Below are 23,785 nucleotides of genomic sequence, written 5' to 3' on the forward strand. Positions count from 1 at the left end.
AATCAAGGACAGCATGAGAAGAATAAGCCGTCACTTAACAACTCTCTAGAAAAGTCGCCATGTCCACACCATCTGCATTACAAACAACCCGGAATGCCAGTGGTATATGCAAAGGACGAAACTGCAGACCATGTTATTGGGGAGTGGCCAGCATTCACGCGCCCTAGGTTCAAATTCTTCGGTAATACGTACAGTGTAGCATAAGAGCCTCCGACTGTCCACTCGACCACAAATCTAAAAAGGGGCTCGAATCTTATGAAGTTGATGCCATTGCTGCTTTTAATTTCGAAAATACCAACTAGGTGTTATAGCAAATATCCATAAAGCATTCCTGCAAATCAGTGCACATGTAAATGATCCTAATTTATTAAGGTCACTGTAGGAAGATGATCAGCACAATGAGGCGGTTGTATTTCGAGTGAATGACAGTCCATTTCTTTTAGGTGTGATCTTGGAGTATCGTGACAGAAACAGGTCGTATTCACGAGACACTATTGAAAGATGACATTTAAGCTTTGATGAGTCACAAGTGCGCCAGTTAGTGATTCGCGAGTCTTTCACAATCATGAGAACAGTTCAAATTGGGATGATGTAATTGGTAAATATTGGTAATTTGGAAAAGTAATGAGTTTCCTGCCCTACGCTTGGTTTAATTTAGCACCTCCATCAATATGTTCTAACTCTTAATCCAGGTTTTTTGGAAACTGATGTTGAAAATTTAGTAGTCACTAAGAGAGAAATTCTATCGCTAATTCAGAAATTTTACCTCATATGGCTCACATCAGCAGCAGTTTCGGTTGTCAAATTATTATTGCGTAAACTGTGGGTGCAAAAGCAAAAAGCCTTCTGGCCTCTCAACCTGCTTGCAGCAATACAGTTGGTGGAGTTATTGCTACATAACAATTCACTGTTAAAGTTTGAATGATAAGATTAGGCTTTTCTAATGCCTATTTAAAATTTTGCATTAGAAACTGTAGAAATTTGTAGGCATCCTTGACCAAATTGCTTGTTAGCAAATCCCAGTAGAGGTTTGAAGACAAATATTTAATGTGATCTTCAGAAAATGTTGAGTTATCTAAAATCTTGAAAGTAGAATATAATTTCTTTTTCGCTCTTTGACAAGTTATTGTAACTTTTTTGTGTGTTCAGAGATGGTTTGATAGAAGTGTCCTCTACACCAGTGGTAATAAAATTATAACTAAACTTCATCCAAAATGGAGTGGTGAAACATTCACTGATCCTTTGGCAATATTGCGGTGTGCACAAGGGATCAAATTGCACATCAGACATAGTTCATTGACGCCACTGCTTAAAAATGCGAATATTCCTTAAATTTTTCCTAAACTAGTTTAAACCTTATACAATATTTATAAAGAATACTTTTCTGAGTATCATGCTTTTTGTTTTATAAAGATGGTCCAAGTAGTATTTTAGTAATAAAGTGTCTTTTAGAACTATTAGGTCACATATCATTTATATAAGTCAAAGTCAATCAATATATCTCGGCTTCTATGGGAGTTATCGGGAAAATTCCAACGGTTTTGTCTTAGTTTTGTCGTTCTGAATCCAACGAGACCATCCGCAAGATCGTAGCTTTTACGATAGCCGAGATATGGCATTTTTGATGCCAATTTTTGGCCTCAAAAACGAGGTCGAAAAAATACTTGATTTCTTAGTTCTGCTCGGATTCCCTTATAACCCGGTATTTTCGTGATCTACTTGGTAAGAACAATCCGCTGGTATAGTTAGTTCGAATTCGAAAAAAAAATTTTTTTCTGAAAAAAATCCAAACGGGGGGGTATACCCGAAAAATGAAAAAACCCAAACTTTGAAGGCCGATATCTCGGCTTCTATGGGAGTTATAGGGAAAATTCCAACGGTTTTGTCTTAGTTTCGTCGTTCTGAATCCAACAAGACCATCCGCAAGGTCGTAGCTTTTATGATAGCCTAGATATGGCACTTTTGATGCCCATTTTTGGCCTCAAAAACGAGGTCGAAAAAATACTCGATTTCTTAGTTCTGCTCGGATTCCCTTATAACCCGGTATTTTCGTGATCTACTTGATGAGAACAATCCGCTGGTATAGTTAGTTCAAATTCGAAAAAAAAAAAATTTCTGAAAAAAATCCAAACCGGGGGGTATACCCGAAAAACGAAAAAACCCAAACTTTGAAGGCCGATATCTCGGCTTCTATGGGAGCTATCGGGAATATTTCAACGGTTTTGTCTTAGTTTCGTCGCTCTGAATCCAACGAGACCATCCGCAAGGTCGTAGCTTTTACGATAGCCGAGATATGGCATTTTTGATGCTAATTTTTGGCCTCAAAAACGAGGTCGAAAAAATACTTGATTTCTTAGTTCTGCTCGGATTCCCTTATAACCCGGTATTTTCGTGATCTACTTGATGAGAACAATCCGCTGGTATAGTTAGTTCGAATTCGAAAAAAAAAAAATTTCTGAAAAAATCCAAACGGGGGGGTATACCCGAAAAACGAAAAAACCCAAACTTTGAAGGCCGATATCTCGGCTTCTATGGGAGCTATAGGGAATATTCCAACGGTTTTGTCTTAGTTTCGTCGTTCTGAATCCAACGAGACCATCCGCAAGGTCGTAGCTTTTACGATAGCCGAGATATGGCACTTTTGATGCCCATTTTTGGCCTCAAAAACGAGGTCGAAAAAATACTCGATTTCTTAGTTCTGCTCGGATTCCCTTATAACCCGGTATTTTCGTGATCTACTTGATGAGAACAATCCGCTGGTATAGTTAGTTCGAATTCGAAAAAAAAAAAATTTCTGAAAAAAATCCAAACCGGGGGGTATACCCGAAAAACGAAAAAACCCAAACTTTGAAAGCCGATATCTCGGCTTCTATAAGAGTTATAGGGAAAATTCCAATGGTTTTGTCTTAGTTTCGTCGTTCTGAATCCAACGAGACCATCCGCAAGGTCGTAGCTTTTACGATAGTAGAGATATGGCATTTTTGATGCCCATTTTTGGCCTCATAAACGAGGTCGAAAAAATACTCGGTTTCTTAGTTCTGCTCGGATTCCCTTATAACCCGGTATTTTCGTGATCTACTTGATGAGAACAATCCGCTGGAATAGTTAGATCGAGTTCGAAAAAAAAATTTTTAAAAAATCCAAACGGGGGGGTATCCGAAAAATGAAAAAACCCAAACTTTGAAGGCCGATATCTCGGTTTCTATGGGAGTTATCGGGAAAATTCCAACGGTTTTGTCTTAGTTTCGTCGTTCTGAATTCAGTGAGACCATCCGCAAGGTCGTAGCTATTACGATAGCCGTCAATCTGCAACTAATTCACTTGGAGTCAGAATATCTTGATCATCTTTGACTGCCTTCGAAATAAAGCATAGTCATCGGTGAAGAGCAGGACTGTTGAATAAACTCGAGAAGGAAAATTATTAATAACGAAATGATGACATTAGTCCGTGGACTGAGCATAAAACTCACAAACAATACTAAATTCCCAGCAATAAAATTCTTTTAGTACAATTTTAAGAAGAAATCCATTTCTTGAAGTATATACAAAATCATCAAACAACTTTGTATGTACCATTTGATAAATTACACAGAAAACGCCCTTGTGCGTGTCCAGAGCCATCTATATTTCTGGAATAAAGTAACGACTTATATCTTTTATTACTTGATGGCGCGCTACATAAGAGCTCGCCATTTTAGGCGGGATTTTCAAATATTTCGGCTAGCTCCGCCTTACTACCACTGCTTTAATACTCGTATTTAAAAACTGAAAGATTTTCTAAAAAATAATTTTAATATTGATTTTTAATGTAGGTCTATTATAATCACCTCCAATACCACAGTATACGATTGTAATAAGGTGTACTTAGTGCAAACAACAATTAATGTCAGATGTAAAGAAGAGTTAAAAAGTCCAGAGGATGAATATGTCTTAAATATTGGCCCCTTTGTTGGAAGTGATAACTGAAAATTACTTAAAAAAGAAATCAAAAACTAAATGCACACGAAAGTTTAGAAATATTCAGAAAAATTGAAAACCCGCCATACTTTATTGTTCTTTCACTCTATTGGCAGTATTAGCTAATTTTAAGCTGTATTAAAGCAAATTGCGTTAATGCTCTTCTTTATGTTATACGTTTAGCATAATCGATTCTGGACTTTTGTGTTCTTAATTAAGGAGGCGTAACGTCACACGATCGATCAAATTCTGCCACAAAACTCAACCATGGGTGAAAAAAAAGGAACGTGAACTTAATTTCCCGGTAAGCTCTTCGGCTCCTATTTTTTTTGTATAAAAAGAAGCTCTCCTAATCTTAAACCCTAACAAGAACATACATATTTGATAGGAAAATGGCTGGTCCGTTTGTTTTGCCACCTATTGCGCAAATTGGAGAACAAATCTCCGCCGCTTCTCGCCGCCATCCTCCGGGAAAAATATTGCGCCTCGCTCCATACACACAGTGGATTTGGTAAGTGTATTAGTGTCAGATCACCGCCTCACCTATTTCGTATTCAGAAAAGGACCACACCGTACGTTAGGGACGTGTTGCACATAAAATGCATTTCGACCGCGGGATCGTCATGACGGTGTAAAATTAGAAGACGCTTTTCGAAGTTTTATGGGAGGAAAAGTTATTTGAGACTCGACCGAACCGTAAATTAGAATAATGTATGTGCGGGTTTTAACTATGCATTTATACGTGATTGGTTTAAATTCTGGGAATCGGGTTAGAGCGGAAAAGCCCTTTTGCTAAAAGCTCGTTATATATTAAATTTAGCAAATTTGCATAGATAATTTTGGTAAACAACTATGAATGAATTCTCTAGAGGCCAATAGCCCTGGAAAAGCTGAAGAAGTACTATTGTCTGAAAAACTTTATGTCGTTAGGCCAATCATAAGTATTACCCAGTACAATCACCAGTGCTCATCACAGACATAAATAAAAACGTATATAGAATGGACTCTACCCTTTTAAGGCATATATCAGCATTATTTTATCACACCTAGAGCCTCCTATCAGTCTGAAATAAAGACTTACAACATTTATTACTAGATCGCGCGCTATGTAAGAGCTGGCTTGGCGGGATTCTCTCATTTTTTTAACCCTTTCAGGACCAGTGGTTAGCTGAGCTAACCACAATTTATTAAATTTGTACGTAAACGTCTAGCGATCATTTGATCTAACCACAATGCAGTGTGTTGCTTAAGTAGTATATTATATGGAAATATTACATGCATGCTCTAGATGGCAATAAATTCGGTTTTTATTTCGATATTTGATTAGTGTGAAAGGATTGTTTTGTTTTGGTGTAAACAAGTGCATTTGCTTCACGTTTTGAAGTGGTTTTGATAAAAAATGGCAGGTAAAAACATATTTTCTTTATAATTATTTGTTAGAAATTAATTGTTTTGATAGTTATCATCAATTTGTTATGCCCATTACTTTTATTTTTGTAAAACAAATGTCTCGTATGCCGGTCTGACCACCAGGCATCAGTAAATCTGAGAGGTATCAGAAAAGTTTTAGATTATTAGCTCACAGGAAATTTACGAATGGTTTGAAATAAAGACTTTGACTATAATAGTCTCAGGCGGTTCTTGGTAATTTCCAAATCTAATAGGAATTGAAATATACATTTGCTATGGATATTTTTTATTACTAGGTTTATTTCTTTATTTTTTCAGGTCCGTCCAAAATTACTTGGAGGTGGGAAGAATTAGAAAATCTACCTCCTGGCGATTTTGAAAATTTAATCAGTAGCATACCATCTGATAACGAATCAGAGGTGTCTTCCGTTACCGAAGATGATATTTGTGACGGTGAGGACATTTTGGATATTATGGCAATGGACGTTGATATATTAGATGATGTCGAGGAACAGCAAGATATACCTGCAGCTGTAGTTATACCGAACTATGAATGGGAATCTGAAGATGAGGTTCCTTTGGCGCAATTACAGTTACAGCTTAGAAATATTACAATACAGTGGACAAAGCAGACAACATATTGTACACAGGTTGACCCATTTACTGAAAATACTGGACCCGTTATACCACAAGATCTAGAAAGTCCTACTGATATTTTTTTGCATTGGTTTACGTTGGATCTGATCGAAAAAATTGTATTCCAAACTAACCTTTATGCCGTTCAAAACAAGCTGGCAATTGTAGTTCATTTTTGCCAACGACTTCAGCTGAAATAAAAGTGTTCCTTGGTCTGAACCTTCTGATGGGATTAAAACCTATACCCAGCTATCGTGATTATTGGTCGTCCAGAATTGAACTTAGAGATGATTATATAAGTACTGCTATGTTCAGGGATCGCTTTGGCTGGTTGTTAAGCAACTTACATTTGAATAACAACGCAACTGAACCGAAAAAGCAAGATGACGATTATGACAAGCTTTACAAAATTCGCCCACTCCTTGATGCCTTATAAAATTCTTATCAAAATTCATTTATGCCAAGTGAGTACCAAGCCATAGACGGATCTATGATACGATTCAAAGGAAGAAGCAGCATTCGACAACACATGCCGATGAAACCGATCAAGAGGGGATACAAGGTATGGGTAAGAAGTGACGAAACAAGATTTATGTCGCAATTTCAAATTTATACGGGTAAAGTTTCAAATCTTACTGAAAAATCCTTAGGTGCCAGGGTTATAAAGGGTTATAAAGGTTTTTTTAACTCGGTTGAACTGCAAAACAGTTTACTGTTGGAAGGCATTTATGCATGTGGAACCGCCAGAAAAAATAGAAAAAATATGCCAAACGACTTGCGTGACGATAAGCATTTGAAAAGAGGAGAATCGGACTATCGGGTATCTACAGGAGGAATCGGGTATCTACGGGTAGCCTTGAAGTGGATGGATAGAAAAAGCGTTCTTTTTATTTCACATTTTCACTATCCTGCCAACCTGGAAACTGCCTCCAGAAGAAAAAAAGACGGCTCTAAAGAAGATGTAGAATGCCCATCACTTGTTAACGATTATAACCAGCACATGGGGTACGTCGACAAGTTTGACATGTTAAAGTCACTGTATGAAATAGATAGGAAGTCACGAAAATGGTGGCACCGATTTTTTTTTTTGGTACTTTGTGGATGCTACAGTCATTAATTCCTACATCATCAAACAAAGAATGCCAAATACTATGACCTTGAAACAGTTTCGGCTTTCTGTAGTGAGTGGCTTAGTTGGTTCAAATCCAGAACAAGCGAAACGTCGTCGGAAAAGTGCAGAGAAACCCCCAAATAAATTCAAACCTCTTGTACCTCAAGAAATAAAATACGATAAAAATGCTCATATGCCCATTCACACTACTTCTCTTAGATGTGCCCAATGCAGTAGCCGCAAGGAACCACATCGAACCGTATGGAAGTGCTCAACATGTAACGTCGGATTATGCCTGAAAGATGTAAGAAACTGTTTTTACGATTTCCACAAACCATAGTGAGTGACTAGTGGTTAGTCCAGATAACATTCAAAAATAGACATTTATTTTTTTTATACTATTTTATGTTCAAATACCCATTTAAATAAAGATTTTTTGGTAGTAACTGTTTTCTCCGTAATTTAATTAATTCCGTCCTTAAAGCGTTAATATCCTTGGTATCAATTTAAAATTGTGTTTTTCTATTGAGGTTGATCCAATTACGTTTAAAAACATAATAGTCATTTCATAATGCCGCTATTTTATATAACTTATATTGTAAAAATACAGAAATGTGATCTTTGTGGTATATCTTTGTCTCAGTTCTTAAATATCCTCGGTATCAATTTAAAATTGTATTTTTCTATTATGGCTTTTCTAATTACGTATGAAAACACTCATCTTATAATAATTTTTTGCTTATTTTTAAACTGCGTCCAGGATATAGGTCTTAGGAAAGCCAAAAACTCGACTTAGTTTTTCGGACACATCATTGTCTCTGTTCTTTAATATCCTCGGTATCAATTTAAAATTGTGTTTTTCTATTGAGGTTGATCTAATTACGTTTAAAAACAGTCATTTTATAATGCTTTATAAATCAACGGTATTACTGTTTTAATAACGTTGCTTTATATAATTTACTATACATAAATGTGATCTATGTGATATATAAACTAACAAATTAATTCTTTTTTAAATAATACAATAATAAGTAACAGTTTTAATCTTAGATAAAAAAAACTCCTAATTAAAAAAAAATACAGTAATTAATCTTAACAGATTTTTTATTAAATAAAATCGGATCCTATTAGAGGCTTAACAAAAGAAACGCCTCAAAACAAATGAAACCTATAAAAGAAAAACGTCCGCCTTTAAGTAACCCTTTAGTTTTATTGCATGCAATTTGGACATTTACTAGTCGATATAAAACTGGCCATAAACGGTGTAAACCTGAAAATTATTCTAGTCAAACCTCTTGTTGGTTTATTGCCTCTAAAAATAAATTAACTTAAATTGGCACTAATATTTGTAAGTAATAAATCTAATTCAGATCGTCAATAATTTAGTAAATAAGAACTACAGCTATTACTATTTTTCTTTATGGGAAAAAATATAGATCATCTATAAGAATTTTCGATTCCAAATATTGAAGTTATCAAATTAGACATGTTTGTAAACTCTGTAAACAAAACCAGGTTTTAGTTTTTATACATATTATTAATACTTTATATGTTCTATTATTGATGTTTTGTTAATGAAAAATTTTTGTCAAGATCGCTAAATTTAATTTTTCTTTCGAGTATTATATTAGTTATAAAATAGACATAAGCTCAAAAAATTAATCATGCCGGTAAGTAGCATTACAGCACATTTATCCTGGAACTTCTTGAGTTATAGGAATTATTGGCTCAATATATCATTTTATCTGTAAAAGTCTAATGGGCAAAAATGTATTAATACAACGTTATTTAGATTTATGCCGAAAATAATTGAAATTCTGGAAAAGTTGATAGTTTTAACAAATCATAAATGCAATGAAATATATATCGACGAAGAAACCTTGAACAAACCTAGACCCATTATCATATAAAACAGAAAAGCGGCAATTTAAATTTAAAGTTTTGTAAGTGTAAGAAGTTGAAATGTTTTTCTGTTGTAAACGAAGAAACGCGTCGTATAATTTTGCGTGAATTCAATAATTCTTTATCATCATACAATGAGCAGAACTCGTATCTTGCCGGACTAATTTCCGTAGTGCCCATTCAGCGACGACGACCCCGTAAACCGCAAAATGAAGTCACTAAGTTTAATCAGTCATCATACAAATATAAAGTTAGAGCCTTGGGGCAAGACGGTGTCACTTCTGACCTTCAGATATGCTTCAAAGCGTTCCTGTTAATTCACGGAATAAGTGGGCGGCGTGTCCAAACAATTCAAAGGTCATTAAAAATGACAGGTGTTTCTCCAGTTGACAACAGAGGTAAGCACAGAAATAGACAGCATGCTCTGTCCAAGGAAACAACTGCAAAGCAGCACATCTCGTCTTTTAAATCCCGTAGCAGCTATTACAGCTTAAGTAAGTCCAAGAAAACGTATCTATCGGAGGACCTAAATGTTGCAAAAATGCATAAACTGTTTAAACAAAAACATCATGATATGAAATTATCTCACGACAGCTATCGAGAAATTTTTAACAAGAACTTCAACATTAGTTTTGGGTACCCTCGCTCAGATACCTGTTCTTTCTGTGACGAGATAAACGTCAAAATACAAAATTTTCAATCAAAACTCTCAAAGACGGAAAAAAAGTACTGCTGAAATTCTCAGAGAACTGAAGAAACTGCAACTGGATAAAGATATTCATTTGAGGAAAGCAGATACCTTTTACAAAAGGAAAACAGCTGCGAAGAATGAGAGAAGAAAGACAATGGAAATGGAATCAATATGCATCGATTATGCCAAGAACTTGCCAGTTCCAAACATTTCCACAAATGACGTGTATTATTGCCGACAATTTACACATTTATTATTCACATTTTATCGGATAATCAAGCTATTTTCTATACGTATCCAGAAATAAAAGGCAAAAAGCGAAGCTCGAATGTTTGTTCGTTATTGCATCATATGCTGTACAATCATCTAAATCAGCAAACGAGGAAACTAAACATTTTCTGTGACTCATGCCCAGGACAAAATAAAAACTGGACTATGTTTAGATACTTGCGTTATGTTACACATTTCCAGAAACGTTTGGACTTTATTGAAATGGCATTTCCGATTCGAGGCCATTCATATATGGAGTACGACAAGGACTTCGCCGCAGTGAATCAAAAGCATAGAGCAGAAATACCGCAAGACTAGATAGATGCTTTCGAGTCAAGTCGGAATAAACCATCGCCCTTTAAAACTGAAAATGTTCAACAACACTTTTTCCTGCAATGGGAAGTGCTTCTAAATACATTTTACGAAAAAAATGTCCCTTTCCAACTAGAGTTATTAGGGAAATAAAATTTTCAAATGAAAATCCAAGGCTTGTGTATTTCCGGACAACATTCAACAGGGAGTGGCAGTCAGCTGATATCGTCGGAAAACCATTGGTGCCAAACAATCGGGGGGAGTTTGAATTACCTGGAATTTCTTACGAAGGTATAAATTTGTATGCATTTTCCGATGAGATTTTACCTTATCCAGTTTGTCTTGTTTCAGGTCTACTCCCTTTATCAGGTGTTAAGTTTAAAGATCTAACTAAGCTTGCAAGATTTTGTGGAGAATCGGCACAGGAGTACATTTGCAGCCTGCCACACAATTGAGAATTTCTATTTTATTTCGTAGTTTTCATTTTGTCACCAAACAATAAAGATTTATTTTTCAAAATTGAGCTTTTATTGAAAAACCGTATAAGTTCTTGATAATAAGAGGAAATATCGATGAAAGTCACTGGACCCTCATCTTTCTTTCTCAGTTTTTTGCGATCTCTGCTAGAATTTTTTGTTTTTTATTGTTCTAGAGCCTTACAATTTTTTTTCGGGTACTAACGCCGTTGAACTACCCAATAGTACATATTTATTCATTGAATAGTTTTTACGCTGAATAATGGTTTCAAACTTAATTTTATCGATATTTCGATATTATGTTTCATGGACTTTCATCCTTATTCCCCCTGGCTCTTCAGTTGTTTGTCATTATTTGTCATTTATTTAAAGAGTATGGTTTATATGTATTCGCATTATCAAAATAGAGAATAATTATTTTTACCTACGATTTTTTCATTCATTCGTTTTTTTTTTATTTTTTCGTTGGTTTAATATCAACTGTTGCCGTTAACACAATCTGTTTTTGAATTTTTTTAACTCTAAAAAAATCTTCTAAATTATTTATTTTGACTATTGGTAATCTCTTTATTGAATTCTCAACTTTTAAATAACAAAAAATTATTATTTGATAAAAAATTCTAGATGTTCTAAATTATGAATACTTACACACTTTATTGCGTACAAAAGGCTTAAATTAACCGATTGTTAAAAGCGAGTTAGCTATGGCTCGAAGAAATCTCAAGGGGAGCATGAAAATTAAGCTAAGCAGATATTTACTCAATAATCCCCAAAACGGACGTGACTATAAATATATCAGACGTTAATCTGATGAGGAATTTAATTAAGGATTAGAAGAGCGAACCTTTAGGTCTAGAAATATATGAATGTCATATAGGAACCACATACAAGAAAATAATTTTAAAATAAGTTGATGATTGTATTATAATATTAACCAATTGAGTCTAAGGTCTAAAGTGCTATGCTATTTATTTTAAGCACAATTTGATTTATAAAAAGGTAATATTTATTTATTATTACCAAATTATTGCAATAATTATTATGGAAAGAGTATTGTTTGCAATGTAGCAATTGTTTCTGTCTAGAAACTAGAAAACATTAAAAAGGATAAAATCGTTGATAATCTTTTGTAAATTAAAATTTGCTTTTAAACTATTTAAATATACTATGGATTTATAGGGTTTAGGTTTTATAAGGATTTAGTCTTGCAATAGAGTTTCTTCAATATTTGATGACTCAACATATTTTGCATTGTTAACAATTTTATCGTTTTTACTGAATTTAATTTTTCCATACCAAAGCTAAATGTCCTTGCAATTTTATTTTTCATAGGTTTATCTATAGAAAATGGACAGTAAGTTTAATCTTTAACCACATATCACTAAGAAGTGAATTATTTTGATATTGTATTTTTCTTACGTAGTTCTACGATCGTCTACGATAATTGGGTATAATGATTGTCTATATTAGATTTTACTATGTGTTGAAAAAAGGCTGCATCCTTTTATTTTCAGTTTTTTTTACTAGATATTTAATTACGATTATCAATTCTTTTGGTTAGAAATAATCTTAAATTGTGACAAAGAGTAATTCTTAACCTTTTTATTTTTTTATTATCTTGGAAGTCTGTTTTTATTATGTAGTCTTACTCATAGAACGCTTGCAAAACTTGTTATTCTTCCTGTGATAAAGCTTCGGTTGTAAGAGGCGTATTTATTAAATAAATATAATTTTCTGTAAATTATGTTCTGAAAATGACATAATTCTTGTAAATTATTGGAAGACTGTAAAACATAAGCATACTAAAGTTATGTCGTATTTTAAGTTAGGGTTTACTAAAAAATTTATTGTAACAAGTATGCACTCCCTCTGGCAAATTAAATTAGGTTAATTAGGTTCCCTAGAAAGTATTTTCCAATCCGTGTCCATATGAACTTTTTTTCGACGTTTTCTATCTACCATTGAAGTTTGTAACATGATCAACAGAACACCCTGTATATTATGTTAAATATGACAAAATTCATTAAAGTAAATGGAAGCATATCAGATAAACCGCTAATTTAGTGATAAATTATGAATTATTGTCGCTAAAAAATCCGCTGCCTGCTAAGATAAGTTTTAACCCGCTAAGCTACAAATTATTCTGCTAAATGTAGCAGGAAGTCCACTATGTTGGCAACACTGACTTTGGTGTTATTTTAAAGTCATACTTTATTTTATACCGTGGCGCCATCTCACAGTCCTGCTTTAAAACATACATTAAGGTAGCTGGAGTCATTTAGAGAACCAGTATAAAAATCTTTATAAATCTAACTTTATCCAGCATTTTTTCTTCTTCTTCTTTTGATGTTTCTTCTTCTTCATGTGCTGAATGAAAGATATAACCGATTTGTTCTCCTATAAAGGCCTGAAAGAAATTACCGAATTTTTTACAGTCTTAACTAAGTTACTAAGCTAGTTACTAACTTAACTAATAAGCAAATCTCATCCATTTTTCACAAAGAGACCGACGTATACAACAGACGAAAAATAATGAAAAACACAAAGTCAGTAAAAGTAAAAGTAAACATGGTGAAAGATGTTTATTTACTGTTTTGCCAACGTTAGTGGCTTTTTAAGGCCTGATGATGCTCTGAATAGAGCGAAACACGTGTAGCTTTAAGTAAATGTTGTGAGACCGTGACTTTGTGTTTTTCATTGTTTTTCGTCTGTTAACTTAACTAAGTTACTTCAATCTATAGTTTTCCTTTTCCTTCTTTCTAACAACATCCACTGCCTGGAAGAGATTATTGTTTCATTTACAGACAGTTCATTAATTTTATCCTGCATGCCTTCTTCTTCTTTTTCTTTCGCTTGTTTCTCTTCTTTAGTTTTAGTTTTAACCGGCTAACCTACAAATTATTCGGCGAAATCTAGCAAGAAATCCACTGTGTTGGCAACATTGACTGTTCAGTGCTACTTTAAATCATGAATTAAGGTAGTTGGAGTCGAAAAGTTAATCCTAGTTTTTTAGCGATTTATAGATCACCAGTATGAGAATCTTTATAATACTTAATATACTTTTTAAAGTACATATTGTAACACAATCCATAAAAATTATTTAGTAAATCTGCACTGGCATGATCTTCACACGGAAATAAAGGAGGCGATATAACTGATCGGACTATCGATCTACTTTTTAATTTAAGTAGTGAGAAATTATACACAGTTTAAATTGTCCATACCTTTTTTGATCTACTTGATACAGGACGTTTAATTAAAAAAAACCTTCTGGATTATTGTTAAATCAATCTGCTTATAGTGTAGAGGCGAGAGATTTAATTATCTCTTTACCCACCCATTGATCTGTCCTTGATCTGTACTTTTTTTAAAGAACTTATTTAAAAAAAAACACAATATTTTATAATCTTTAGAAACTTTATGGGAAAGTCACATAACTCACTTACGTGTACTTTTTTGCGTTTTACCAATGCTAAAATATTCTCAAAGGAACTCGGAGATTTTCATTCCGTATTAATGTAAAAATTCCAACCTTAAACCCTCGAAATGCCTGCTTATGATCGAAGGACTCAAAGGAGGTATAAAGAGAATAGAGCCGTGCTCTACGCCCACTGGCGGCCGCTAGACGAAACATTCGAAAACCAAGAATACATTTTCCCTCGTCAGTAGTCTACGGGCGTTTGAGTGAAACAAAACCTTTGCGAATTCTACTTCCGAGTTTTACCGATGAGTTTTCGTCAGTGAGCTGTCTGGTTCAGCGCGAAGTTTTCCGCATTTCGAAAAACTTGGATTTATACGTTACGGAGCTATAAACGGAGAGGATTGTGAGTTTTAACAAGAAATATAAGAAACTTAAAAAAACTTGAAAATTAGGGTCATTGTAGTTAGAGTGATATAGTGCAGGTATTTACTCCGTTGAGTTTTGACAGTTACCTAATCGTCTTGGGAAATAACTATCCCTTAGGTAAGATATTATATTATGTATGGGTTATTTCATTTATATGAAATAGGTTGATGCAGTATAGTTAGTGAGGCAATATACCAAATGGGTGCAACAAGTTTTAATTTATAAAAATATTTATATGAGTTTTCAAATTTTTTTTGTTATTTAGGGTTAAAAATTATACTTTTCACTTTTATCTTATTTATAAAAAATGAAAACTTCAGTAAAAAAACGGACTATTTAATATGTATGAAATTATGTTAATTTAGTTCGTTATTAATTTCAATTTGTGCTGTTTTTGACACGCAATTTAAATAAGGGGGTGGCTTTTTTTTTGGTTTCTACGTTGCCTTGCTAATATACTCTCAGGATTTTAACCTTTAGGGTTGTGGGTACATTAAACTATTATATGACCTAAAAATGAAATATTTTATTTATAATATACTCAAAAACCTCAAAATAAAAAGATGAAATATGTAGTTGTATATATTTTTGATAGCCCATGAATTAGGTAAAAATAACGAGGTCTTAGAAGTTTAAGTTGAGATTCGACAAAAATCGGAATCGGGTCAATAAAACAGCATTGAAGTTAAGAATGTTTGTTATTTGCCGACGTTTTGACCGAAATCAGGTCATCCGTACAGCATTCCTAGTTATCCAATAAATTAAAAAAAAATAGAATACAGTGAAAACTTATTAAACTTTTGCACATAAATTAGTGCAAAGCATAATTTGATGTCAATTAAAAATACTTTACTAGAACCGAAATTGCCATTTTCATAAAAAAAAGAAACCATTCCACTGTTTTATTTTGTTACAGACCCATATATGTTTTTACGTAATATATTTGGTTTTAATATTCTAGAATAAATAATGACTGTTTAATCGGGGATATTTATTTTCTAGCAAAATTTTCATTTATTTTTTAGTTTACGTTTAGTTACTATAACGCTAGGTTTGATTCATGATAATTCCGGGATTTTTTGGGCTTACCCTTGAGAATTTAACAATTTTTCTAGTAATAAATATATAATTTTTTTCACATTTTAGGTATTTATAATTTAGGTTGAAATTCTAATATTTTAAAACCTTTACAACATATTAAATTAAAGAAATTTGATGCTAAAGCTATCACGAGTATAAGAAGAATTAGCACGACACTTTTAATTTTTTTCAATACAGGGATATTTTGAAAGAAAAATAATGTATTTTTTGGCAACAAATGTAGTAACTTTGACCGATTTAAAAATTAAACTTTTCATGAGTATGGCCCAATAGAAGACGAAACTTTGGCAAATATGTATTTTTGTTGCGTTGTTTTATTGCTCTAAATTTATTATTTAAAAATACGATAAAATAATTAACATTTATTATCATTAGAAAATTTAGTCTATTGGGTAGACGATTTTTAGAAAAAATGAGGTCATGGTTGTGGGTGGAAAGCTAAGTGGCATTTACGAAAAAATTTTTAATATAGAATATGAATCCTGGATTAAAATTGTCCCACTAGTACATAACCCTATTTGAGCTTAATTTTCCATTATGATGATGATCTACCACGACATATGTATCATGATCTACCAAAGTGCAGGTTTTACTCGAAGGATTAGATAAATTTCTAACCTTACTTTTTTAAAGTTTAAGGTAAGGTGTGTTTTTATTGCATTGATTATTTTCGTACATATCTATGGAAGTATGACAATAAAGTTGTATTATTTCGTTATTATCACAGGTTTTAATTGGGATTTAGGTCTTTGGTTATATTACTTTTAGTTACTTTTAGTATACTTTTGGTTATATATCATCATCGAATCATCGCTATATTTCAACGTAGAATTTATGAGAGGAATAATTATTTCGTTAATGGAATTAACTTAATGTAGGTGATATATGTGGTGATAAATAAAATTGCACCGTTTAGTTTTAATCTTCTCCTAAGATCTTTATTACAGAAACACGTGTCGAGTATGTATTTTGCATGACGTGCCCAAATTTTAAATAAATTAGTTCCTCTCATCGTAAAAGCACTTTATAATGAAATAACTAGATATGCTTCCATGAATTAAGGCACAAAAGACACCTGGCTGATTCAGAGTTTAGCCTATTTCGATGTTTTCTAATTACTAATGATACCTTTGAGAAAAGTATCTATGCGGGAACTGATGTTGCCATAGTACTTAAAACGTCCTTTGCCATTTTGGATAAGGTGGGGTAAGAAAATTCGTGTTTATGCCACCATTCGAGAATATTTGTAATTTCTTCTGCCCTCCTAGAAGATAAATATTCGTCAATTTCCTGCCTCCAGATAGTTGGTAATAAAGATAGGCCTTGTTGAGATGTATTAAAATTTTTTCCAAAATCCATATCGAACTCATCGTCATCATCATAATTACTGCCTTAAATATATGTAGATGTACTAGGTTTTAAAAAATCTGGATTAATCCTCTTTGATTTGTCCTCGATTACAGTATAATAGTTATTTTTGTAAATTTCTTCAAATTGTTTCACAGCAGTTTCCTCTAAATCTTTGCCCCAATCTGCAAACGAAAAACCTTTTTTTTTAGACGCGGATCCAAAATAAGGGAAACGCAATATATTCAGAGCTAAAATAAATTTTTCATCCATGGGGCGTCGATCATTTTTATCATTAAGTTTAAATAACCATTTTTCTAGTTTATCAACTAGTAGGTTTATACCAACTATAACCATTGATAAAGTGCAATATTGGTCTCCCCCAAGTTTGTCAGACAAACTTTTAAAAGGTTTTAAGTATTTTACAAGATTTTCTATCAAAAGCCATGTTTGTTCGTCAATTTTATATTGAGCAAAATCTTTATTTGTATCACACATAATAGTTCAAGGAACCTTATATTTTAAAGCCCAGTTAAGCATTTCGTAAGTCGAGTTCCATCTCGTTTTCACATTAATTATTGGTGATAAGTTTTTAAAATTTACTGTGCTACAACATAACTTAAATTTGTTTTGTTGTTGTTCAGATTTTTTAATTTTTTTTAGCATAAGTCTAAGGTTATTTGTAATGTTGCAATTTATGTTTATATTATCGCTTTTTAATAAATCTGATTCTTCATCTGTGCCAAATTCGTCCTTACTATTGGTCTATGCAATTATTGCCATTATGAGACCGAATAAAATAAGTTAGTGAGTGATTCCCCGAAAAAAGCAAGAACAAGAAGTGCAAGACAAGAAATCTTGCTTTTTACATCACTAGTTGAAAGAGTCAACTTTGGTTCCATATCTGTAGATTAGGTGTAAGGGTGCTTTTTTCATCCTTTTATTACTGAATTCGAGAGTATACAAACTTCTCAAAGAACATTTTAACTTGAGCTGAGTTTCGTGGGCATAAATAAGATCCTGAGAGGCAATCTAGAAAACTCAACTTCATTTTCGAAAAACGACTAATTAATGACTGAATTTTGTCCATTGGAAGTACCGACAGGAATCAGAAGTTCACATAAGAATCCTGATGGCATCCTCTTCTTTTTCTGATGAAGACCTAAAGTTTTTGGAGGTCAAAGAACTTGGAAATGCAGAAGGAAATTGAAGAATTTCATTAAAATACAATTTTTTTATAAAATAAATATAAACGTAATAAATTTCTAAGATAATTCAGGGATATTTTAGGTATTCCTTTGAGAATTTAATGGAATTGCATTTTTATTAATCGAAAAGCATAATAACTTACTTAAATAAAGACCAGCAATTTAACAATTTTGCTAGTACTTATAATAAGATAATTTTTTACATTTTCAGTCATTATATATTAAAAAAAAAAGGTATTTTTAACTACTGTTAAGCTTACGTATAGGACGCATGGAATGTTTTTTTTTGGTCCTTAGTAAAATTGACGAGTAATTAAGACTAGTAAAATTTGCATGTCCAAATCCAGGAAAATTCCTACCAAGAAAATTAATGTAATAAAAAGCATAACAATTTACGCTCCTTAAATTTAAATTTCCCGCCTTATATTAAATTCGAATATCCCACGTCTTTCTTAGCATCACTCAGTCGGTATTGTAACTATCTGCAATATTGATTATTCATAATTATTTCTCAAAAAGTTCCAATGGCTATAAAGGGTGCGCTGTAGTCGCGTCATAAACGTGATGCCATCTCGTATACATTTTATTAACTTTTATTCTTATTTTGCTTTCTCTATGTGTAGTAACTCCGCACTTGCACTACTCTAACTGCTTCAAGCTTCGTACTTTGCGTTCTAAAAACATCCGGTATAAGATAGATGCTTTTGCTCTTGCATATGTTACACCGAATTTGTGTAATTGCCGATTTCCTGTATTCAGCAAAATTTTGCTTAATTCGTGAAATAAGCAGTAGAGTTGCCGATTTCTTATAATAGGCAAATATTTTAGTTAAAATTGCTTATTTCACGAAATTTATACGGGCCATCGGGCAAACTCTGATAATCTATCAATCAAATCAATCCTGAGCTCTTGAATTTAGATCTCTACTTATTATTGGTCGGACGACAATGCCTGTGCTATTTGTTTTCTTAGATTTTTCTGCACAACGTTCGTACTGTTCTATAAACTCTTTTTTTAATACTCATGGGTATATTAGAATAATGTTCTGCAACTTTTTTGTAAGTTTTTTTTTCTCCTTTATGTCCGCAAGCTCGAATTACATTCCACGCATTCATTTTGGTAGTCATTATTTTATTTCTTTAATTCTACAATCTTTTGTTACTCCAGCTAAATTCGCTAATTTAAAGGAACTTTTGATATGATAGAACTGTCGATTTTTATTCATTACTTCGTTATTGCCTATTTTTTGTAACGTTTTAATTACACTTTTTTCATATTCATTATTCCACAGCAGACTAGATTTTTGAGTTTCATCCATTTTAAAACTTTTAACATTAAAGAAAATACTATATTATTGAGTTGACCAAAAAAAAAACTAATTATCAATTTTATTGAACAACAAACATAACCTTAAATTGGTTATACTCGCGTTTAGTTTTGTTGGTTGCCAATTTCACGTATTCGACAAATATATATGTGCCGAGTTCACGTATTAAGACACAGTTTTACCTATTACAAGAAATCGGCAACTCTACTGCTTATTTCACGAATTAAGCAAATTCGTGAAATTGAAATTGAAATCGGCAATTACACAAATTCGGCGTAACACATACATGGTTTAGACTTTATAATAACATAAATTAGACCGGCCACAATATAACAAAAAAATCATACGTAGTTACTCAGAACCTCAGTTTAAGAGAGGCACTAAGTAATATAATAAGCAGAAGATACCTAAAAAAGTTAATTATCCACCACTCTTGGGTTTTTTACAATAAGAACAAACAGTTTTTTAAAGGGTTTCAGGTCGATAATCCTTTTATTCAAAACAATGTATATTGTTAAATCCCATAATAATTTTTTTTATTGTTTAATCATTTTATTTGATCAGTCATTAGGTAATAAACTAGGTTATGTCAGAGTAGATAACCCATTAATTACAAGCAATTGTTTGTTACGTGTCGAGCAGTGGAAAGAAGAAAATAATATTAGTCTTTGAAAGAATTTAAAAAATAGTTACCATTATTTTATAACTGTGGCTGTCTGACTGAGTTTTTTAAACCCTTTTATATACTAATGATTTGAAACACGTCAAGTAACAAGATTTAATATTTAATATTTAATATTATCGTATAATATTTCTAAAACTGAAAGAAAAAATTAAATAAAAATTTATATCGTACATATGTTGTAATATACAAATCTACACGTTATAGATTATAGAGTGAAAAGTTACTTGTTTTAATGAACTACAAAGTAAAAATTAAGAAAAAAAGCATTTATATAATAAATAATCAACAAAGAAAGAACTTCTAAAAAAAGCCTTGTAATTTGATAGAGATTTTTAAACAAAAATAAAAAAGTAGGTAAGTAAACCCTTGAAGGACGAAGTAGTACGTAATTTATTAAATAAATCCATGAGACTCTATTATCAGATTTAGGAAACATCTAAAATTCATGTTTTCATTTAAGCCAACTATTTTCCAGCAATAAAGGAGTGATGAGGTTCAAATACACCGAATAACCCATACAAGAATTCTGCAGTGCCTAAATTGTGTACTTATCCCGTTAAAGCTAATAGGGTTCATAAGCAACATTGCATAGTTCAGAAGTGACAATGTTGTTGATGCAATTAGTTTTAGCTTGGTGTTTATGTCTAATATGAAATTTGAATCCCTTAACAATCATTAGTTAGACATTAGTTCTAAATGTTAAATATTTAAACGTGTAATTAAATTTAGATTACTTATTTTCTTAAATACAATAATATTTTATCATCAAAGAAAATAGGTTTTAAGCAACATCATGAAAAAAACGATGCTATAGCATAAATCGTCATTGAAATACCCACCTGCATTTCAAAAAAATAAAGTAGTGTTAAGTATATTGTAGAAAAAACTTGATTTATTAAAATTACCAGGAATAATTATTAGAACCATCCATAACCTATTTTTTATTCGATACGTCAAAATTGAAAACTGTGAAAAAATTAGCGCAAAGACAAGTATCGGAATTCCGCAAGGCCCAGTTTTGAGTCGATTAATTTTTTTATATTAATACTATGGATTGAAATGATATATGGCATAAGGGAATGTTGTGATGATCATGTTTTTTATCTCCATAATAAATTCAGCAAGGGTTGTAACGCTATTGCTTAGATAATAGTCGGCAGTAGTTTTCACCGCAGATTACTAACATTGCATTAACAAAAATAAATTTTCCAGTATTAAATAGCTGCAAATACCTAAGTGCTATTCTTGATAGAAAATTGTTAAGGATGGCGGTCATATTAATAATATAATAAAAAAAACAAAAAATGGCATAAATTTATTTCGAAAAGCATCAAGCTTCAATTTCAAAATATGCCTAATAAATTGTAAAACTAATTTATTAATAATTAACAGAATACACTATAAATCTATAAAAATATGTGTAGGAGCAATGAATTCATATCCTAGTCCCGTCATATATTGATCGAAAGTCTCAAACAACCGCTAACTATGCTATTGCAGAAAATATTTATCACTAAAATTCTTGAATATTAATTATAATAAGTAAAGTTTTTTATATTATATAGTAAAGTCAATTATGTTTTCGATAATTGACTTTACTATACAAAACACGCACTATTGTCAAAGGAGGTTTAGAAGGATGGATTTTCTACTTAACCTTAGATATCCGTAGTGTACCCTTAATTCAAGAAAAAAATCTCATAAAAAATAAATAATTTTACATTATCAATAGGGCATATTTAAATTAAAGGCATATTTTTTTATATTTATCTCTCCTGCTGAAAATAGTAATCAAAGATTTCATGTTTAAGGGTTCGTGCCTTCAAAATTCAAATTGAAACAAGAATAATTTTTTTTTCTTGTGAAGATATTATAGGTATCTTATAAAATAATAATAAACCTATTGTAAAAAGATGCACAGTGCACAGTACGGCTGGTTTCCATTTTAAGCCTTTAATTTTTGTAGAAAGTTTGTCAGAAATTCTTTCATATTTAGGAAATTCCACATCAAACAGAAGGTTTGCACTTTTTGTATACGTTTTTTAAAATTTGTGTCAAGAAGTTTCCATAAACGACATCTTACACATGACTAACAGTCAAATACAGACAGAACGAAAGAGTTACCTACAATTTTTAAATACTTGCAATAAAAGTGTCGATTGCTGTATAATAATTTAAGTCTAAGATTAGCTTTATGGATGCCGATTTCTACGTGCTTGTCAAATCGCATTTTACTTATCAAAAATAAGACCAACACTTGCTTGAATTGAGATAAAGACAATGCCTTAATAGATCTTAAGTTTTCAAAATCTATATTAATAAATTGAATCAACTCACAAGCTTGATTTTTAATAAATGTATCGTATCATTCGTGTAGTACTGAACTTTGCATGTTTTTAGTACTTTATAAATGTTTGATGTATATACGGACCGATCCCTAAGGGACTGCAGGGAATATGCTGTGAAGTAGATAATATCCCACCAGTTCTAATACGCTGACTTCTCCCTGTAAAAACTTTTAAAGGCGACTATTGAAAGTTGTAAGTGGAATGACAAATAGCAGAACAAAATTCCATTATGGATGGTCAACTATTGACTACTATTAATGATTGATGTACCAATAAAAATAAAAAGAGCAAAAAAGTGTGAAGGCATTCTAATGTGAAAATTAAAAGCAATCGTATAAAAAGATGCGTACCTTAAATTATTTACCATATAAAATTATAGGGTAATAATTTTTTTGACAGCAAAAATACTTTATTTCTTAGTGTCCTTGGAAAAAAGAAACCTAAAAGAGTAAATAACTTGAATCAGTTATTTCCAATAAAAGATATTCACGTCGGCGATAAATTTAATCCCCCTACAATGAAATTCGAAACCTTTTCATGTATCACATACCGACCTAAAATTCATAACATTTTTTCTGTTATTTACTGTTTCCACTTGACCAGATTATTTATTTACGGAATCCATTTACAAAAGTATTTTATCTAAATGAAGATTTCAAAATTATTTCTGCTCTAGATGATGTGATTTAAATTTCGAACAATTTTTTTAATACAACGTCTTTATTAACACTCTTTATTTTTTTTTAATTTTGATAATATTCAGTATTTTGACAAATAATTAGTAATTCAACTTTCTTATCTAACGTGTTATGCTTAAGAGTTTTGTGTCTGAATGTATTAATGTTAAATATACTATGCCTCAAGGTAGAGTTTTGGGTCCTTTTATTTATATATTATGGCCTATTTTTATTACATATTATTGTTGTTGAAGGAGGAACCCAGAAATTTATTGTTCTCTTAGTTGCGAAAGATACTATACTTTATACAGATCGTGTTTTTGTTCGTTACTTATAGGAAACCGCATAGAGGCGAAATTTTGCAACGTCGCGCGTATACGAGTGTCTGCGACAGAGCACCGCCCCGGCCGGCCCGAGAACGGTATTAGTAAACATCTGAATTTCGTGGGAGCTGCGTCGTTTGGCGACAAAATGTCCCAA

At 32.1% G+C, this 23,785-nt stretch overlaps 1 protein-coding gene and 1 long non-coding RNA gene across 2 annotated transcripts in view; both read left to right on the top strand.

Annotated features, from left to right (window-relative positions):
* Nucleotides 1-6,460: 6,460 nt before the first annotated feature.
* On the top strand, nucleotides 6,461-7,120 carry LOC126737652 (piggyBac transposable element-derived protein 4-like). Its single transcript, XM_050442631.1, has one exon. It carries the CDS (start codon nucleotides 6,461-6,463, stop codon nucleotides 7,118-7,120), a length of 660 nt encoding a protein of 219 aa, XP_050298588.1.
* Nucleotides 7,121-14,455: 7,335 nt separating this feature from the next.
* The window catches only part of LOC126737346 (uncharacterized), a 247,205-nt gene continuing 237,875 nt past the window's right edge, over nucleotides 14,456-23,785 (top strand). Inside the window, exon 1 of the long non-coding RNA XR_007661001.1 lies at nucleotides 14,456-14,729. This is a non-coding gene — a long non-coding RNA (uncharacterized LOC126737346). The remainder of the gene's footprint in view (nucleotides 14,730-23,785) is intronic.

This window comes from Anthonomus grandis, chromosome 6, assembly GCF_022605725.1.
Source record: "Anthonomus grandis grandis chromosome 6, icAntGran1.3, whole genome shotgun sequence".
NCBI classification, from domain to species: Eukaryota; Metazoa; Arthropoda; class Insecta; order Coleoptera; family Curculionidae; genus Anthonomus; species Anthonomus grandis.

Coding starts and splice junctions, on each gene's coding strand:
- LOC126737652 (XM_050442631.1), top strand. CDS start 6,461: ATGCCAAGTGAGTACCAAGCCATAGACGGATCTATGATACGATTCAAA.